The sequence below is a fragment of the Diuraphis noxia genome, unplaced genomic scaffold, assembly GCF_037042655.1.
Source record: "Diuraphis noxia isolate RWA-SAM2 unplaced genomic scaffold, SU_Dnox_SAM2 contig0003, whole genome shotgun sequence".
Classification (NCBI taxonomy): Eukaryota; Metazoa; Arthropoda; class Insecta; order Hemiptera; family Aphididae; genus Diuraphis; species Diuraphis noxia.
In genome coordinates this window covers 42,331,262-42,349,769 of record NW_028301713.1, presented here as the reverse complement: position 1 = coordinate 42,349,769, position 18,508 = coordinate 42,331,262, and the positions used below count along the sequence as shown (strand labels likewise).

At 27.8% G+C, this 18,508-nt stretch overlaps 5 protein-coding genes across 6 annotated transcripts; 3 read left to right on the top strand and 2 right to left on the bottom strand.

The window, feature by feature from the left end:
• Nucleotides 1–1,573: 1,573 nt before the first annotated feature.
• LOC107170363 (ribosomal protein L24-like) lies at nucleotides 1,574–3,937 on the top strand. The gene is made up of 4 exons (XM_015520462.2): nucleotides 1,574–1,804; nucleotides 1,887–2,073; nucleotides 2,215–2,364; nucleotides 3,736–3,937. Exons 1-4 carry the CDS (start codon nucleotides 1,724–1,726, stop codon nucleotides 3,861–3,863), a joined length of 546 nt encoding a protein of 181 aa, XP_015375948.1. The 5' UTR covers nucleotides 1,574–1,723; the 3' UTR covers nucleotides 3,864–3,937.
• Nucleotides 3,938–4,008: 71 nt separating this feature from the next.
• Nucleotides 4,009–5,696, top strand: hoka (membrane protein hoka). The gene is made up of 3 exons (XM_015520474.2): nucleotides 4,009–4,147; nucleotides 4,262–4,342; nucleotides 5,314–5,696. The coding sequence occupies exons 1-3, from the start codon at nucleotides 4,111–4,113 to the stop codon at nucleotides 5,472–5,474; spliced, it is 279 nt and encodes a 92-aa protein (XP_015375960.1). The 5' UTR covers nucleotides 4,009–4,110; the 3' UTR covers nucleotides 5,475–5,696.
• Nucleotides 5,697–5,739: 43 nt separating this feature from the next.
• On the bottom strand, nucleotides 5,740–7,452 carry LOC107170542 (uncharacterized). Its single transcript, XM_089223727.1, has 2 exons — nucleotides 7,293–7,452; nucleotides 5,740–6,105 (listed from the first exon to the last, which is right to left on the bottom strand). The coding sequence occupies exon 2, from the start codon at nucleotides 6,094–6,096 to the stop codon at nucleotides 5,842–5,844; it is 255 nt and encodes an 84-aa protein (XP_089079853.1). The 5' UTR covers nucleotides 6,097–6,105; nucleotides 7,293–7,452; the 3' UTR covers nucleotides 5,740–5,841.
• Nucleotides 7,453–10,479: 3,027 nt separating this feature from the next.
• On the top strand, nucleotides 10,480–11,546 carry LOC107170557 (partner of xrn-2 protein 1-like). Of its 2 annotated transcripts, XM_089224145.1 has the most exons (4): nucleotides 10,481–10,682; nucleotides 10,860–11,037; nucleotides 11,147–11,283; nucleotides 11,418–11,546. In XM_089224145.1, coding segments are annotated over exons 2-4 (309 nt in total). In that variant the 5' UTR covers nucleotides 10,481–10,682; nucleotides 10,860–10,867; the 3' UTR covers nucleotides 11,420–11,546. The 2 variants fall into 2 exon arrangements, with proteins under 2 accessions (XP_015376196.1, XP_089080271.1); XM_015520710.2 differs by lacking the exon at nucleotides 11,418–11,546 and having other exon boundaries at nucleotides 10,480–10,682; nucleotides 11,147–11,291.
• A 598-nt stretch (nucleotides 11,547–12,144) lies between these two features.
• LOC107170549 (rhodanese domain-containing protein CG4456-like) lies at nucleotides 12,145–14,807 on the bottom strand. The gene is made up of 3 exons (XM_089224143.1): nucleotides 14,381–14,807; nucleotides 13,578–13,740; nucleotides 12,145–12,274 (listed from the first exon to the last, which is right to left on the bottom strand). Exons 1-3 carry the CDS (start codon nucleotides 14,511–14,513, stop codon nucleotides 12,229–12,231), a joined length of 342 nt encoding a protein of 113 aa, XP_089080269.1. The 5' UTR covers nucleotides 14,514–14,807; the 3' UTR covers nucleotides 12,145–12,228.
• Between the last annotated feature and the right edge of the window lie 3,701 nt (nucleotides 14,808–18,508).

Here is an 18,508-nt window from a genome sequence, read left to right as displayed (position 1 = left end):
ATATGAAAATGAAAAAGTCTAAGTACGCCACTGTCTGTGAAGAGAAACATCGGCCATTACTCTCAATACGATAAATGCTCATTACGAATAAAGGTAAATCTTGATTCGAGGTGCTCACCTTTCACCTATAATATGCATTGTCTCTAGATCAGTAGATCATGTACATATACATATATATATAATTGCGGAAAAAAGATCCCCAACCCTAGAAAAAAAAATCCCCAGACCACAATATTACTCACACCTCATAAAAATGGTTGAACATATATTTTTAAACGTTAATTAACACCTACTCACAGTAATAACATAGCATATAAAAATATTTCGAATAATTAATTCGTCAATAATACAAAATATAGATAATAATAATAAAATTAATAATAAACTAATAATATTATCAAACAATAATCAGGCACCTATTCACAGTAAAAACATATAATAATATAATTTTTTGTAGTTTTTTGAAATTTTCAACAAATGTTTATAATATAATCATATTATGATGTTTTCTATAATGTATGATAACATTTTCAAAATATTTTAAATATTTTAGAGCTATTTATAAATCAAGCGTTAATACGTTATGATTATGACTTTATATATTAGACAAAAAACTGTTGACATTTTCAAATGTAATTATAACGGAAAACAAAAATAATTAATACCAAAAATTACAAACATTTTCTAAGAATGCAAAAAATTTTCAATTTCTATAGCCAAGTATTGCAAATTTAAAACAAGGTTTCTCATAAGTGTTTGAAAAAAATCTAAAATACTCTATGGGACATACTAGGTACTCGGTATTTTTATAGATATTTTTAGTTAAAATTATAAGGATAAAAAATATTTAAAAATATAATTTTTTAATAAAAACTTTGTTTTTCTAACAACTATATTAATTTATTGAATGATATAATATAATAATATAGTATAATATAATATAATATACGTATTTGTAATTAAATATTAATAATGTGGTCAGGGCCGTATTTAGGAATTTGACACCAAGAGGCAACAAAAAAATACGCCTCATTAATCATTATACAAAACACAAATTTAAATTATAAAAAAATTAGCCCCCCCCCCTCCTACTCAGCCGCCCGGGGCAACAGCACCCTGTAGCTCCCCCCTAAATACGGCTCTGAATGTGGTAATTACTAATTATAGATACCAAAATTATCGTTTAAAAAATATTTGTGAATGAGGTTGTGAGTAATATTGTAGTCTGGGGATTTTTTTTCCGATTACCATATATATATACCCTACGGATTCATAGTTCATACGAATGACGACCATCAATGATATCCCATGACACATATTTTAAACAAATAAAACAAAACTAATTTCTTTTTTTAGTATATAGGTACATATTATATATAATATTAATTATATTACTTTCTGTGATTTTACATGGCTAATAATAGTAAATATATTTGGCCATGATATTTTGTAAACATTTGTTTATATTCCATGAGTTTATAAAATTTTCAAGCACATCGCACACGTGCTTTCAATTTTCAAATGATAATATCAGCTATGTCCTAGAGGCTATACTGATAAAAATCTTATAGGATATTATAATATTATATGAAAACAAAACAAAAATTAATATTCATATTTCATTTCTTTTTATCTGTGATTAATTGCAATAGACAGTATACATTTATTACTCTTCTGCAGTTTTTTTTTGTATCCTTTCTTAGCTAATGACTAAAACAAAACAATGCGTATTGACACTTGTTATTTTTGTTCATCCAAAATATATCCTGGACATGGAATGCACTTCGTAAGAAATGATTGTAAGGTATGTCAAATGCATTAAATATTATTATGTCCATTTCGTAGTCCCTTAGAAAACATTTATTAATAACTTTGTTATGTTTTAGGTATTTAAATTTTGTCGCTCGAAATGTCATAGAGCATTTCAAAAGAAGAAGAACCCTAGACGTGTACGATGGACTAAAGCATACCGTAAAGCTGTTGGTAAAGAACTGGCTGTCGATCCATCATTTGAGATTGAAAAAAGACGTAACATTCCTATGAAATATGACAGAGAGTTTTGGCAAATGTCAAGTAAGTAAACTATATTTAATATGCATAGTTATGAAACAATTACAGTAAATATACCATACTAAATATATTTATTAAAAATTGTTTGTTATACTATTAACACATTTCATAACTAATAAAATATAATGATCTTTGTTTAAATAGTGGAAGCAATTAAGAAAGTAACTGAAATTCAAAAGAGGCGCCAATCTACCTATGTAATGCAGCGATTACGTAAAGGACGTGAAGTTGAACAACACAGAGATATCAGAGAAGTCCAAAGAGATATGTCACTGATCAGGTCTCCTGCTGCAGGTAATAATTGAAGAACTGTTATTTTTAATCAATTTCAATCATGGAATTTATTTTAACTAACATTAATGTGTCTTTACTCTGGAGAATTAACTATTGTTTTATACCAATGTCATTGAAAAGAGATAGAATGTGTTGCTAATGACAGTGATTAATCATCAAACTTTAATAGTATCAATGAATCATTGGATATTAATTTAAAAACGTTAGTAAACTCAAAGAAAAACCTGGATTAAACTTTGTTTTTATCAGAAGAACTAGAATATAACTAAATATAGTTCTGGAAAAAAAGTGAGGCTAGAAATATCAAAAGAAATAAATAAACATTATTTATTATATCTAAAATTAAGGGTTGGCAATCTTTTTGATGTCATCAATTACTTTATTTTTTTATATATAAAAATATTTAATCATATCAAATTTAGTTTATGAAATCATTAACTGTTAGGTTTATTAATTTAATTAGATATCTACTATCTATAAACAACATTTATTTTAATCTGCAGATTCCAGTTGTTGGTTTATTACTATTTTAGTTCATGATTTTTGTAAAAATTATAAATTTTACTTGAGAGCCACATAAAATTACTATGAAGACCACATGTGGCCCGTGGATTATTGATCCCTAGCTTTAGAGGTTATGTTAAGAAATATTTTAAGGCTTTTTAGAAGTATTTTGGGAGCTACGCCAGTATAGAAGTCAGAAAAATGTATCTTTTTTGTGATTATTGATTATTATTAGTATTAAATTCCTACAAATTTGAGATAATGTCTTTAAAGTCTAAAACTCAATAACATTTACTGGCTTTCTTCATATCATAATAATGAGCGGGATAGAAGATAAACCATGAAAAAAATGACATGATCATTTATTTGTAACGTGTTCTCACCAAAAGCAGATTTTGATGTCAATGCAACCGCGACATGTATAACTAAACTCAAATTGATATGTTCTGACCGGCATCAACATACCTAGATATTAACTCAACTATTTGGAAACTATTTTAAAGCAACTCGATATGTAGATCTCTTCTAGCTAATTGTTCACTTAAACTTATTACCTATTGACCACTAGTTGAATATTTGAAGTAAAAATCATTTTTAAAAACATCAAAAACCTAAAATTGTATTCAAAACGATAACATTTTATTGTTTTATGATCTTTTTTTTTAATTTGTTCAAAAAAATTTTATTATTAGAGTATTTACTAAAAGATAATTAATGTTTAAATTAGTCAACATACATTCATTTTGTATATAATGTATTTTTTATACATATAGTTCAATATGTTAGAAAAACATTTATAATCTTTCTTATGTTCATGTATGATTAAAAAATAACAATGTAAACTTAAAAATTACTTGATTGTTTTAGGACTTAAACAACGTTTGGCAACTGAAGAAAAACTACTCGAAGAAGAAGAAGAAAATGATGTGGAGATGATTGCTGCAGAAGACGAGAATAATATTGATCATAGTAAATTATCTTACATAAAAATATAAATGTTTGTAACTGTTCAATAGTGTTGTAATATGGATCTTTATTTGAATATATGCATGAGTAATTATTTACATAAGTTATCAGCCCAACCTTATTTATTACGACATAGTAAAAGACAGATAAGATACCAAATAAATATCTTTCCGGCTAATGGATGTAAAAAATATAACTCAACCTCATTAGAAGGTACTGTATTATTTATTGATGTTAAAAATTTAGTTTCAAAAGAACTAATACAATATCTTGAAAATGCGTTTCTCTACATTTTTTTTGTTCTTGGTGATTGGTAAGTAATAATCGGCATGATTTAAATGAATATAATGGGTTTATTATTTATCTGTATGTGTGGAAATCATCAAACCATATTTTGACAACCAAAATTTAATGTTATATTTTCAAGTAACAATCTCATTTCTCAATGAAACAGAAGCAAGACGAAAGATTCTTAGGGGAAGAAAAACTATTACCAGGACATATTATAGTAAGTACTAAGTAATGGTAAATATTAATATTATTGAATGAATCTAAATGCAACTGTAGTTTTATAATTTTCAATTTTGTGATAAATAGTTATTAATTGACAAACGTGTGGATGCTCCCGCTCTTCTTTCTCTATTATATTAATTGTAAAGTTCCTTTTCGCTCTAATAGGTCTAATTCTACTTTTGTTATTCCATTCCACAACATCAATTATAGTAGGAAAAATGTTATTCACCATACAATACGCATTGCACATGAGTAATAAGTTCCTAATTTGTAATGTAACCTTTTTGAATTTTTTTTTAAATTAAAATTATCATTTGTTTATTCCATTCTGTTGTTGCTTACTTTAACAATATGTTTTATTGGCCATATGTCATCATTACTATTGAACTTATTTACTTATCTATTGGGCTAAGCCCATTAATAAATATAAATAAATAAAATCCTATACCATTTTACCATGATCGAAAATTCCGTTTATTATTATTATCACTAAAATATTAAAGTAATAACAATATTATATTACAATTTATGACATATAATTATTAGTTAAGACAGTGAATTTGCATATGAATATTAGATTTGTTATTTAGTAGCATTGGTTTTATCGTTTTAAGTCAATTTCATTACCTACAAGGTACTGTTGAATTTCATCAAATTAAATATAGTATTTTTTATCGCAATACAATGGAAATAATATTGTAAAACTTTTTAAAATACAAAATTATTTTTTAACGCTACATAGTTTGCGTGAGAGAACAATATACATTCATCAAAATACTTTCATTTGTAGCGTTAAGCAAATGAAAAATAGATGACACTCACATAAAATATAAATATATAACAAATCAATAATGTATTGTCTAATAATATCAAAAAGCAAAATCAGTACTATAATCATTTTTTCTTTTTACCTAAGTAATAATCCCCTAAAAATTGATACAATACACATCAAAATTTTTTTTTTAGAATCATTAGGAATACCGGCTTGGTTGTCAATCACATTCACTGGACTCATCATATTAGGGATTTCAGGAATAATTTTTGCTGTATTGCAAAAATTTATTATAATTAACAATCAACCTCCACAACAAACGCCTTCCTCGGTACCACTCACAACATCAACTTAAAACCCCTGAAGTATTAATTTACTAACAATTTTTAGTTTTAAAAATATTGTAATTCAGGCAAAATCGATAATTAAAAGATATAGTTGAACTATCTTATAATCATTTTGTATAAGAGGAACTAATGTACAAAACAATTTTACCTGGAAATTACTGTTATTTATGTGCTAAAGGTTTTTTTATTTAGTAATGTAATTCAAAATAAAATCATTTTTTTTTTTTAAATTGTTTTCATGTTAATCTGATAAAATACAAAATTAAAAATGTCTTTTGATTAATAATACATGATTTATTATAAGTTATAACATTTTCTCACTGTATTATTATTATAATTACAAAACTAACTGTAAAATCTACATATATACATTATTCATGGTTTAATTATTTCTTCGTACAAGTACTTGAATGAGTTTGCAAATCCGGCAAAAGTACCAATGACTATGAAACCAACCAAAAGGCGATCAGTCATTCCACGTTTCAGGTAAACTGGTACACCATCAGGTCTTTGGAAAAATGCTTGCCATTCCTTTAAATTTTTCAAACGAGCATCTTCACATAAAGGTTTGCTTCCATGGATACTTCTGGACAATGGTTTAGTTGCTACCAATATTTTGCGGAGCGACATTATGTCTGTCTAAAACAATAATTATATACATATGAGATAATGTGATTATGTGTGAATGTTTCAATGTTAAACATACATGTCACATGTGAACAACGTACTTAGACAAAAAAATATATTTAGGTAGTACACTAAAAAAGTAACAAAGATATAGTATAACTACATTAAATATTTTTCATAAGCTCCAGAGTTAAAAAAAATATTCTGTACTTAATACTAAGTACAGACAGTACAGTGGTAGCAAGTATTACAATTCCACATTATGGTTTGAACACAAACTTTTTATTGAAAAAATGTTTAGTAATAAATAAGGATGTGTGAGAAATCCTAAACAACTATTCACCACCATACCAATTCTATGTAGTAAACATGGCAATGCCAGATGGAATAGATGCCGCTCATAGAATTGGGGATGTAAGATATACACCAGAACCCCCTGTAATTTCAGGTGACACCCACTATACGTTCGCCAGGTCATCATCATATATACATTTATACACAAAGCTACATAGGCAATAGAATATTAGCAGGACTGATAGCCAGTATGTTTTAGAAATCAAAAAAATTGCTCAAGAGGTAGACTAAAGCTCCTTGCCCCATCCTGAACATATCTATGATACCTTTGTTGAAGATACTTTTTAACATACCCCAAGGCTTTACGTTAAAAAGAATCTTATCTTATCTTGGATAACCCGACAGCTGAAGACAAATTTTCTCAACATCTTAGATGTGTTTTATAGGATATAAGACTCAATGTAGGTTACTCATTAATGCTTTTCAATTACTATGCATGAATATAGAAAATATGATATGCAAATATACTTATTCAAGCACTTGCAAGTTAGAGTGGGTCAAAATCATAAACAACAAGTTCTATGGTCAAAACTAACACTGATCGTCAAATGGGTATCAAATTATTTTATAAAACAAAAAAACTGTAAGTGCAAATATTAAATTATGTAAAAATAATGATACATTTTTCGCATGACATTACATATGTAGTGATCGCTACATGTATAATTTATACATAACTACACTATACTACTGTTGGGTTTACTACACATAATTAGTATCGAAAGAAGGTAATTTAATATGATCACAAAACGAATCCCTCGATAAATTGTATATTTTAATAGTACGATATACTATTATACTGATGAATTTCTTAAATTTAGTATAAAAATTAAAAATGTACTTACTTTTAATGGATAATTTACAATCTCAAATTCGACTATTTAACCTGACGTTATACTTTTAACATACGCCAAAATAGACAGGTAAAAAAAATTGAAAATTGTCTGTAACCTTGATAAAAAAATTTTACCGAGATAAAATGTCTATGAAAACATACGGAGCATGGAGGAAAGACGTGATGCGATGAAAAGAAATGATTACCGCGAAATTTGAATAACAAACGTTCAGCCACAGACAAGTACAATTTACAATTCGTAGTTCGTACCAGTGGCGTAATTACGGGGGGGGGGGAGGATTTGAGTGTCATATCCCCCCCATGAGCTTTTTTTTAAGACTGGTTAACTACATTCTCCTATGTACTTTTTTGTCTAATAATATTATTATTATTTTTTATATATATATATATATTGAAATCAAATACCTCGGCGAATTAATATTATAATAAATAGTCTATATTTTATACTTTATAGGAAATTAGGAATAATACAAAAAAAAACAAATCCTTTATGCTAGTTGTACATAAATACTTCGTGCCTAGTTCGTTTAAAATGCAGGCAATGCAGCCACGCAAGTTTATAAGTATCACTATTGCAATATGTTTTGAGTTTGTTTATGCATTGTTATGTGGTACAAAAATAAACCACCGAACAGTAAAGTAATTATTAAGTCTTAATAGTGTTAATTTATTATTGGCCCTCCACTGATAACTCCAATGCACCGTTATAATTAACCATTAAAAATATGAATATATTATATATTTTAATATTTTAATAAAGGTTCTATATTTTTTTTTATGTAACACACACTATGTATATTTAATTTTTTTTATCAGCTTTATTATTTAATTTATTCTTTAGTGATAATCACGGGCGTTAGGCGTATTCTGTAATGTTAGTTAAGCTAACAAGAAATGTTTCTTTGGGGTAATAGTAAAATGCGGTAGTACTTTAAAAGAAAAAAACTTAAAGTTGTTGTCGGTCCTTCAATATATTTGTTGACGAGTGATAGTACCATGTAAGAGTAGGTTCTCTTGAGAAAGTAAACAAGACCAATAATTAAACTTTGATCAAGACGTGTATCTTTATACCGCTTGATCATGTATTCATGTTTTAAAGATTATTCTAAAGCTTTCAACGAAACTTTAAAAATTATTTCTATATTTAAAATAATAAATAATAATACATGTTATTTTTTTTTTTTTTTATTGATCACAGTAAATCGACAACTAGGCCATTAGTAAAATACATTTTTTTTGTTACATTTTTAGTATTTAAAGTATACATTTTCTAGATTAAATTAAATTGAACAATTCTGTTTTTTAGGAATAAAATTAAGTTTTTTACATCCTTTGGGTTTGGTCCAAGTGCTTGACAGATTTGTTCGGATAATGCATGTTATATTAATATATTTAATACAGTTTATTACAAAATTCTACAATTTAAATATCAATTCGTTCTCTAATTGTATTAATTTACACTGTAGACGAGGATGGTTTAAAAAAATCTTTTAAAGTTTGTTGTTTCCTCATAATTATTTAAATTTAAAAAAAAAACAGTATTAATACAAAATTGATAATATTTTAGTATTTTAGTACTAATTTCAAAAGCATTATATTATAATATTACCTATAATTAATATTTATATACTTATTTTCTTAAACTTTTTGTAATGCAGGAAAATCTATTATTATCCGCACGGACATACAGGCATCGCGTATCGTCGTTGTTAGCGATAATATTATATAATACATTAGTCATTAGTTTACCATCTTTTTGTGTGTGACTAAATAAAAACTTCCAAAAATCCTATCCATTTCTTTTATGTTTCCTTGCAACTCCTTTATACTAAGAACACATTTTTAAAAAAGGCTTATTGGGGATGGGGTCAGACCCCCACATGGCCACATCCCCCCTTGTATACGCTCCTGTGTGCTATTACTAGAATATGTAACAGCTAACAAATGATCTAGTACCTAGTGGCTACTATATATTTAACAGTTACGACTATAAATTGGGAGGAGGGGGGCTGCAGCTAACTAGGCCCCCCCTATATATGCCACAGGATAATATTATATATTATACACATATCATCCCATATCCAGTTGTAATTTACCCAATGCCTCGTTGATCAAGTGTGAATTTATCTTAGGAAAGCCGGAAGGGTCGGAGAGAGAGGACTATCTGTGATATTAATATATTATATTCTAAAAATTAAGTACGAGGATATATAATTATAATTTATAACCATATTAGTCCTTAGCTTACCCCCTCCCCCCTATCCCATTCAACACATTTAATAATTATTAAACTATAATAATAAAAATATGTTGGTTTTATAGGTTGATTTATATTATTCACACAGACGCGTGGAAATCAAAATCTCTAATGTTCATGTACAGAGCACAGAGCACAGAATATATAAAATTATTTGTTTGATATATTTCATATATTGTGTGCGCAGAGTGACATATTATTTATTAAGATATTATATTGATAATTTGGGCGCTTGTAAATTGCGCCCACTTTAAGTAGGTAGTAAAAATACTATAGTAAATTGCGCCCGGGATTTTTCAGGGTCTAAAACGGGTATAGTAAATTGCGCCCATAGTATCTACTATCTTGAATTCATCGTTATCTATTATGTGTATTTTAAAAATACAGTGTTTCATTTATTGGTGGATAAGCCGAACGTTAGGTTAGGTTAGGGCTGAATATGTCAAGATGATGTCTCATTACTATATGCCGATAACTTATAACTGTATTTTTTATTAACATTTTTAACCTAACAAAAAATATTTAAACAACTATAATTAATACCATAATATTTTTTTTTTTAAATGAATTTTTCTATTTTCATTAATTCCTATTTTTTTTAAATTTATTCATTTCAAGTAAGCCAAAAAATACATTTTTGGAGGACAGTGATAGTCGCCTCCTCGTGGTGTCCTCTGGGTAATGCTAAATGAGTATCATAAAAATAATACTATTCTATTGGGCGCAATTTACTATACAGAAATTTGTACCTGAAAAATACCGGGCGCAATTTACTACACAAAAATGTATACCTGAAAAATACCGGGTGCAATTTACAACTATTTCCTTTCGTTGGGCGCAATTTACGTTTGCCCGATAATTTATCATCACGTGTTATCACGCTTATCACCAAATCACCAACAGTAATAATATTATTTACCCACTTCTTATTTCTCAATACGAACTGATATTATATTCTTAGCGGTGCATTTTAAAGTTTTAAACTTCATTACTTCAGTATTTTAGCTTTATTCGTTATTCACCGTTCAATACTTCTATTTTAAGAGAAGCTACTCTTTTGTATCAGACTTGATTCGAGATTTCAGGTTGATTTTCGGTATAAAGTTGAAGATTTTTAAAATAGTAAGTTAGTTAAATCAATTGTTTAACTTTAAACCTCATGTTATTAGAAATATTTACTAAATTTGTTATAATTATTAATTTATCTTGGTCAATAAATGTTACAGCTTTTATTCAATATTAAACATAATTGACTAGTGCAATTGTCTAAACTTTTATTTTCTTATTTTGTTGTCAAAGGTATAACAATGACTTTTGATACATCTTGGGATGTGAATAAATACAAATCAGAACATGAGTATGAAGATCATTGGCAATTTAGGCGTCAGTTTTTAGTTGCTCATCAAGATAAATTCCCTGAAGATCGATTAGTGTGTTTAGCCCAGGTGTTTTTCAATATTGAATTTTTGGGATGCCAGTGAGTTAAAATTTTGATTGATCTTCAGAATTATTAATAATGATATTTTTGAATTTAACTGTAAATTATTGTATGTTGTATTGTTTTTTAATAATATTAATTTTTCAAGGTACCCAAAAAAAGTCATGGACCTTATTGAAAAACTATCTGAAGGTTTAGCGGATGACTTAAGAGAAAAACGTAAAGGAAAATTACAAAGAACCTTTGTTGCTGCCTCAGATGCTGCTGAAGCTAAAGCTAAACGCTGTAAGTAGAAAATAATATAATGTATATAAAAGTTCTAGATAAATTGAAATAATTGCTTACATTTAAATAGATAATTGTATTCAAAATTTTAAAATTATCATTATTTATATGTATCTATACTTAACGTATTTCAGGAAATTATGACAACACTACATTTCAAACTTATATCAACCAGATATTTATTCATGTGTTTATAATTCCTATACTATTATAAATCTATTAGTTTTAAGATTTTTAATAAAAAATGATTTATTCATTCAAATGATTTACTAGTTTTTTTTTGTTACATATTCTGAAAAGGCGTAGTAACATCTCATAATTATTGTGCATTATGTCCAATTAATTATGTACAATTTTTTTTTAAAATTAATTTTAGACAATATAATATGTAAATTTTAATTAAAATTTGTATTTCATATACTATTTGTTTTATAATATAAAAATCTGGTTTTAACAACAATTTATTGTAATATTTAAGTTATATTATTCTTGTATGCAAATTGCATATAATATAATAAATAAATAAACAGGAAATCAGCTACATTCATAAGCGTGTGTAGGTATTCTTGGCAGGGGAGGCAATACTTTAGCTAAGGAGGTCCAGACTCCAATCCCCCCACCCGATTTTCTCCAATTGGTAGGTATAATATTATATTTTGGTGTAGAGGAAAATCTCGCAGGGGAGGCAACCACCTCCCCTGCCTCCCCCATGCGCACGCTTATGGCTACATTTAATGTATATTAATACAGTATTATATTTTATTGTCATATTCTGGTTAAAAGAATATCATATGAAGGTAGATCATATTAGGTAATAGGTATACATACTGACATTGAGACAATAAAGTAGAGACAAAGAAATATTTTTAATAAATGGTTCTATTTTTTAGTACTTCATTGATTTATTGTTTCCAAATATTACATATTATTATGTACTTTGATAAATTATTTCACCGACCATTCGGCCCAACCGCCTGTGTAATTGTATAACCTGTAATGTCAAAATCAAACTTTTAGATTTGATGGTTACCTATATTGTATACATAATTACATAAATATTATATAGTTATATCTGTAAAGTCTGTATTATAATGTAACATATAGTATCGCTGTTGCCCCCTCCCACATTTATTTTCAGTGTTTTTTGACAGTGCCCTCCATATTTTTAAAAATGTATTAAGTATGAAATTATTTTAATTTTTAATTTTAATATTATGTATCTAATAAAATACAACAAAATAAGTTACCAAATATTTTAATAATCTAATCAATTTATGGGAGTTTTGACAACTTTGATTTCATTGGTAACTAATACAGTATTTAGATAAGTACATACAGTGATGTAGTGGAGGGTATGCGTGAGTATGCGGCGCATACCCACTTTCCAAATTTTTAAAAGAGAGCATACTAAAGAAAAAACTTGGGTCCGGAAGTATGCGCTCAAAAACATGCGTATACCTACTTCACAAAAATTGTTTTAAACTAGCTGGCAGAAGTATTATTATATTATGTATTAGGTAAATAAATATACTTTATAATAATATTAATTACATTGTTAAAGTTATTATAATTTAAAATCAACTTAATAAAATAATAACTAATTATATGTTATTAATTTATATAATTGAAAGGATGTGGAGGTGGATGGGTTTATGCAGGCCGTAGCCAGACCAAATTTTCTGGTGGTGCAAAGCAAACTTTAGGGGTGGAGCGTTATATATAAAACAATGTCTGTCTAATATTTTTAAGGGGGCAGCGCCCTTTCCCATCGTGGCTACGGACCTGGGTTGATGACAAAAGCTGCCACATACATATGTAGCATACTCACAAATAACTTTAGGACTACATGCCTGAGTACATACCTATTACTTACAGTAGTGTAGCCGGGAGTGTGAGTGTTATACTTATAATAGTAGGTATTTTTTATTGTTTCAAACTTTTAATTAGACAATGATCAATTTAAATTTAAATATTTGTGTATAATTATATTTAAAAATATAATGTGCTTTATTTAATGCTATAATAAAATTGGACATTAAAAAAAAATGTTTTAATTACAATACATATTATAATTAATAATAACATATTCAATACATGTTTACCATATATTGGAGACAAATTGTCCTATTAGACCTATTAGATTTATTATAGTCTAAATAGGATTTTATCCATTAAAAGTAAAAATTATACACAATTACAATATTGTATTTTTTAACTTTTGAAAACCTTATACAGTTATACTCATGTGATGCATTTCATGTAATTGTTAACCATAGTTCAGAAGAAGTATTTACTTTTTATAATCTAGTTTGAAAGCGATTTCAGCTGCACGACGACTTCTATTTCCTCGGGCACAGGAGAATACAATTTCGTCATTGTTTTTATCGGGTTTGGGTACTTTATACTTTTCCTCGAATATGTCAGCAGGCAGATTTAAATTGTTTTCCAACTCGCTGACTGAAATAATAATCAATATAGATTGTTGTTCAAACCCCGCATCCCACAGGCCACAAATGAAAACATACTGTTAATGTAATATTATTACTAGTTAAAAAAAAAAATAGCCATATAGGCCATTAAGTATCACTAGTCCCAAAATGTATTATACTAATCAAAACCTAATCATAAACCTACTACAAATAATATGTAATGAATTACAATGATAGTCAGTAAATTATTTGTATAATGTTAAATTTTAATATAAAACATTTTTCTTGTCATGAGGCGTATTGAGTTTGAGTATAACAATATGAATTGTAATTTTTGTCTACCTTTCTATGTGTCTAATGGCATATGACTACATTTTAGTTTACAGGTACTGAAAAGAATGTTAATTTTAATTTATGTTACAACGCGTCAACGCCTAAAATGCAAATGATTTCAATGAAATAATTTTACATAAAATAAAATAAACTTTAATTTTTACAATAATATAGATCATAGATGACAACTTAAATCTTACATCATAACGTTAAGTTCATCACTAAAAATGTATTAGTTAGATAATATACAATACACCCAAATTGACATTTTTATAATATTATTATTATCATATACCTATTATATATATAATATAATAATTTGTGTACGATATTACGTGGAATGTTTATACTGTTTGGTAACGATCCAGTTGCAGCAAGCTCATGACATTCACGGACATCGATCACAACCGATTTTCGGTCCATTTTCTCTAGTAAGCCATCGTAGTTTACGTTTTCATAGACCGACATTACGATCGATATAATTAAATTGTTCCTTCACTTAAACACGTCTTGATCGATTTACTACTAATTAACTAGTTGCGACGTATGCTTACTGTTTAAGCATAATAGGTATGCAATTATTATGGTGTCGCGTTTGTTCTGTATACCACGACTATTAATTATTATGAAATTTAATCTCGCCACTCGCCAGACTAAATATTTATATACACTGACGATGATATTATATAAAGATGTTGCGACAACTGACAAGTGACGATCGCGTAATACCTAAGACCTAACAATACTACAATAGTACCTACCTATTTGAATATGACCAGGTAACATTAATTATTATATACTTAGTGTGAGTATGGAGCAAGACCGTAACTGGGGGGGAACAGTGCCGCAGTGGTCCGCCCCCCCACGAAATTTTTCAAAGTAGAACATTTTAACAGCGAATATAATTAATTAATTATAAATTATATTAAAGAATAATTGTAAAAATGAAAAGTGTATAGTATCTATATTTAAAAAAATGTGACCCCCTCGAAATTGTTTTCCAGTTACGACCTTGGTACGGAGTATTGTGAAGTGGGAGACCAGAGAATGGATACCTACTTAATATTTTATTATTTTAAGATCAAATAATTTTTTCGTTGCAGTCTGCAGTTTTATATTCGTCAAACTAATTATCAAACTAACTATAAATATACATGATACCTATATTTATAGTATATATAATTATTGTTACATAGATATCGGTGTCACGCTGACACCAAAAATGTGGGCTTGAAGATCTATGACTATACTTACGATGTAGAGATAGAGAATGTAGAGAATTATCTTACGTATCTATGGTTTTCAAACTGGATGCCGTGGCACACCCGTAGTGTGTAGAAGTTTTGAAAGTTTTCTTCGTATATCACAGATTACATTGAACCGTGACATATATTATAAAAACATGACAAATCAATAATTTGTAAGAAGACGACGATTAAAATTGTTGGAAGTAAACATGAATAAATATTTTCATATATAGTATTGAATATTCAGTGGCAGATTTAAGAGGAGGGGTCTCCCCCATATTTGTCTAAGTAAAAGCCTGCTTGAGCAACTAACTTATTGTACGTTTATCGAATACAAAAATTATCACCGCATTTTAGACTATGCCCCCCCCCCCCAGAAAAAAAAAAAAAACAATTAAATCCTGGATCTGTCACACTGATAATTGATATTACACATTACGACAAGGTATACTAGATCCTTTCTGTGTATCTAGTGGCAGACACAGACTGATCAGGTTAAACAGTCCTACTAGACTTTCTAAGGCTTGAACCAAAATTTATAAACTTTAAACTAAAATAAAATATGATAATAAATTAATAACATTAAGTTAATAATAACTATCAAAATAAACCTATTATTTAGTCATATTATCCTATAAAATAAATTATAATAGTATATTAGTAGGTATGTCAATTGTCAACTACTCGTTCAAGAATTAAAGATATTTGTTTTGACACTCATCAATCACACATTTCTAAAAAAAAAAAATAATAATAATATAAATTAAAATCAATAAAAGTATAATACGATTATTTCTCCATGAAATCATTGAAATCCAGTAAATTTCCAAATTGCAAAATGTTGTATTTAGTTAGGTTTGTACTTTTTAACTCAATACAAATAATTATTAAAATATTAAATATACTTATTACTCATTAGGTATTTACTGTGTTAATAACTGGAATTATAACAAAAAAAAAATTCTAAAATAAACTCATTAATAATATGGGATTAGGGAATAGTTACGTTTTAAATCAACTCGATTATTACTTTTTGGAACAGAAAAATTAACTGAAATCTGATGACTGGTTAAAACTTACCTTTTAAACTGAAAGAACTGATTCATAATATCTGTTTATTTTTTAATATGTCTATTGATATTTGATCAATTATGTCAATGTCAAAATTAAAAATGTAGTGACGCCGTGCCTGGATGCATGGACGTCCCCAAGGGGGGGGGCAAGGGGAAGGCACTTTCCCACTAGAATTTAAAATTTTTTTTCCAAAGCATTATTTGTAACGCGCCAATTAAGTAAACATAGATTACTTTTAAAATGTAACTGTAAGCATTGTACATTTGTACTAAGCATAAATTGTATAAGAAAATCTTCATTTATTTTTAAATTAATAACCCCCCCCCCAACCCTCTAGAAAAATGTCTGGAGACGCCCATAGCTGGATGACGGATGGTCACTTTTATCATAGGTAATGGTAATTCGAATAAAGAATCTTGAAATTGTTAGTGAGCCATCAAAATTGCGGACGTTGGTAAAAACCAATGAACAAAAATGATAAATTATATAACACTACCTACTCACCACTTCACCAGTAACGTATAATATTATCGGTTTTTACTTTTTTTCTCTTGTCTACCTCTACACTTCTACAGGCGTCTAGCTGGTATAGATTGTTAAATAGCATAATGAAAATAATATATTTAAAAAATAACAATTTAACAATAAGTGTAGACAATAAACGTTCTGTTTTCTATTGATTATAATATATAATCTGATTTTTATCTATATATTCATAAATTCATATTCATGTCATACATTTATACATACGCCATACGGCAATATAAGATATACCTTCCAATTTATTATTAAATAACAATGGGTTAAATAAAATTAAATGCAACAACAACTGACTAAATAAAGGATATACATTTTAAATCATAGCAGTACTTGCAGCAATAGGCAAAACTGTATAGGGTGAGTTTAAAATTATAAAACTATCTATTTTAATAAAAATAACTATTATAATTAGTAGACTGATATAGGTACCTTCTTGTTTTTAATATATTTTAAATAACTGCATGTCGTAGGTATATAGAGATAAATAAAAAACAATCTTGAAAAATAACCGGTAATATACTATAATATTATGCAGGTTGTAGTCTGTAGTCCTGTAGGTATTAATGTATTATACAGGGTGTCCCACAGAGATCTGACATTCTGACAAATTAAATAACTTTTGTTCTAATCAATATTTTAAAAAAAATTCTTTTAAATATAATTCATAGACACTTGCGCTACATTTTTAGAATACATTTTTTATTTTTTAATACTAAAAACTTAAAAATTGATAAAAAATTTTTTTCGAAATATTCAATATAGCCAATTTGTAAATCTGATTTTTAGAAAAATTTATATGGTAAAAACGGGGAGAACCCGTTTGGGAGCAGTATAAATAATTTACCTGAAAATTGTTAACACGTTTGGGCGCATATAATGAAAACACCTTTGGGCTTTGGGCACAATAGGTATTGCCATAGGCGTGCGCACGGGTGGTGCAGCCTATGTCCCACCTGCGAAAAATTGAAAACTATATTTTTATTTAAGTATGTTATTGCCTTATTTGCATGGTGGCAAAAATAGTAGTGAATACTGAATAGTGATAAATTGTAAAATAGGAATGCAACACCTGCACGCCTATGATTATTGCAACTAGTAATCGAGAGTATATTAAAAATTAATCTAATCTAATAAGTACTTAATCGTTTGATTTTTAGACCATAATACTATTGGAAAATACCACACCAAATAAAGCTATAGATATTTATCTACTAGTACAGATACCGAGGATGCCGTTTTTTTATTTTTGGAAGACTATTGAGCCAACCTTGCGGTGTCTTCTTGGTAACGCTAATAGGCTCAGATTTAGTAAAATATGTTAATATATGAAAAGAAATAAATGCGCCCAAACGTACTTTTATAAAGGGAAATATTACGCCCAAACGTGTTATGGATTTACGCCCTAAAGTGTTCTGTTTTGGGTAAATGCGCCCAAACGTATTTCCCCCGGTAAAAACACTTATTTAAGTCAAACGGCTGATTTTTTACATTTTTTTTAAATAACAATTTTTTGTTAAGTAAATTACGATCTAGTTTATGTTAGAAACCTTGTAATTTGAAATAACAATAAACTTTTTTAAAATATTTTATAAGAACATTTTT

Excerpts from the sequence above, each read along its gene's own strand:
- LOC107170363 (XM_015520462.2), top strand. The coding sequence starts at position 1,724 with ATGCGTATTGACACTTGTTATTTTTGTTCATCCAAAATATATCCTGGA. Across the intron at positions 1,805-1,886 it reads TCGTAAGAAATGATTGTAAG|GTATTTAAATTTTGTCGCTC; the intron begins GTATGTCAAATG and ends GTTATGTTTTAG. Across the intron at positions 2,365-3,735 it reads GATCAGGTCTCCTGCTGCAG|GACTTAAACAACGTTTGGCA; the intron begins GTAATAATTGAA and ends TGATTGTTTTAG.
- hoka (XM_015520474.2), top strand. The coding sequence starts at position 4,111 with ATGCGTTTCTCTACATTTTTTTTGTTCTTGGTGATTG. Across the intron at positions 4,148-4,261 it reads TTTTTTGTTCTTGGTGATTG|TAACAATCTCATTTCTCAAT; the intron begins GTAAGTAATAAT and ends TATATTTTCAAG. Across the intron at positions 4,343-5,313 it reads TATTACCAGGACATATTATA|AATCATTAGGAATACCGGCT; the intron begins GTAAGTACTAAG and ends TTTTTTTTTTAG.
- LOC107170542 (XM_089223727.1), bottom strand. The coding sequence starts at position 6,096 with ATGTCGCTCCGCAAAATATTGGTAGCAACTAAACCATTGTCCAGAAGT.
- LOC107170557 (XM_015520710.2), top strand. The coding sequence starts at position 10,868 with ATGACTTTTGATACATCTTGGGATGTGAATAAATACAAATCAGAACAT. Across the intron at positions 11,038-11,146 it reads ATTGAATTTTTGGGATGCCA|GTACCCAAAAAAAGTCATGG; the intron begins GTGAGTTAAAAT and ends TAATTTTTCAAG.
- LOC107170549 (XM_089224143.1), bottom strand. The coding sequence starts at position 14,513 with ATGTCGGTCTATGAAAACGTAAACTACGATGGCTTACTAGAGAAAATG. Across the intron at positions 13,741-14,380 it reads AAACAGTATAAACATTCCAC|TCAGCGAGTTGGAAAACAAT; the intron begins GTAATATCGTAC and ends TTATTATTTCAG. Across the intron at positions 12,275-13,577 it reads TTCAAACTAGATTATAAAAA|GTTATACAATTACACAGGCG; the intron begins GTAAATACTTCT and ends TTGACATTACAG.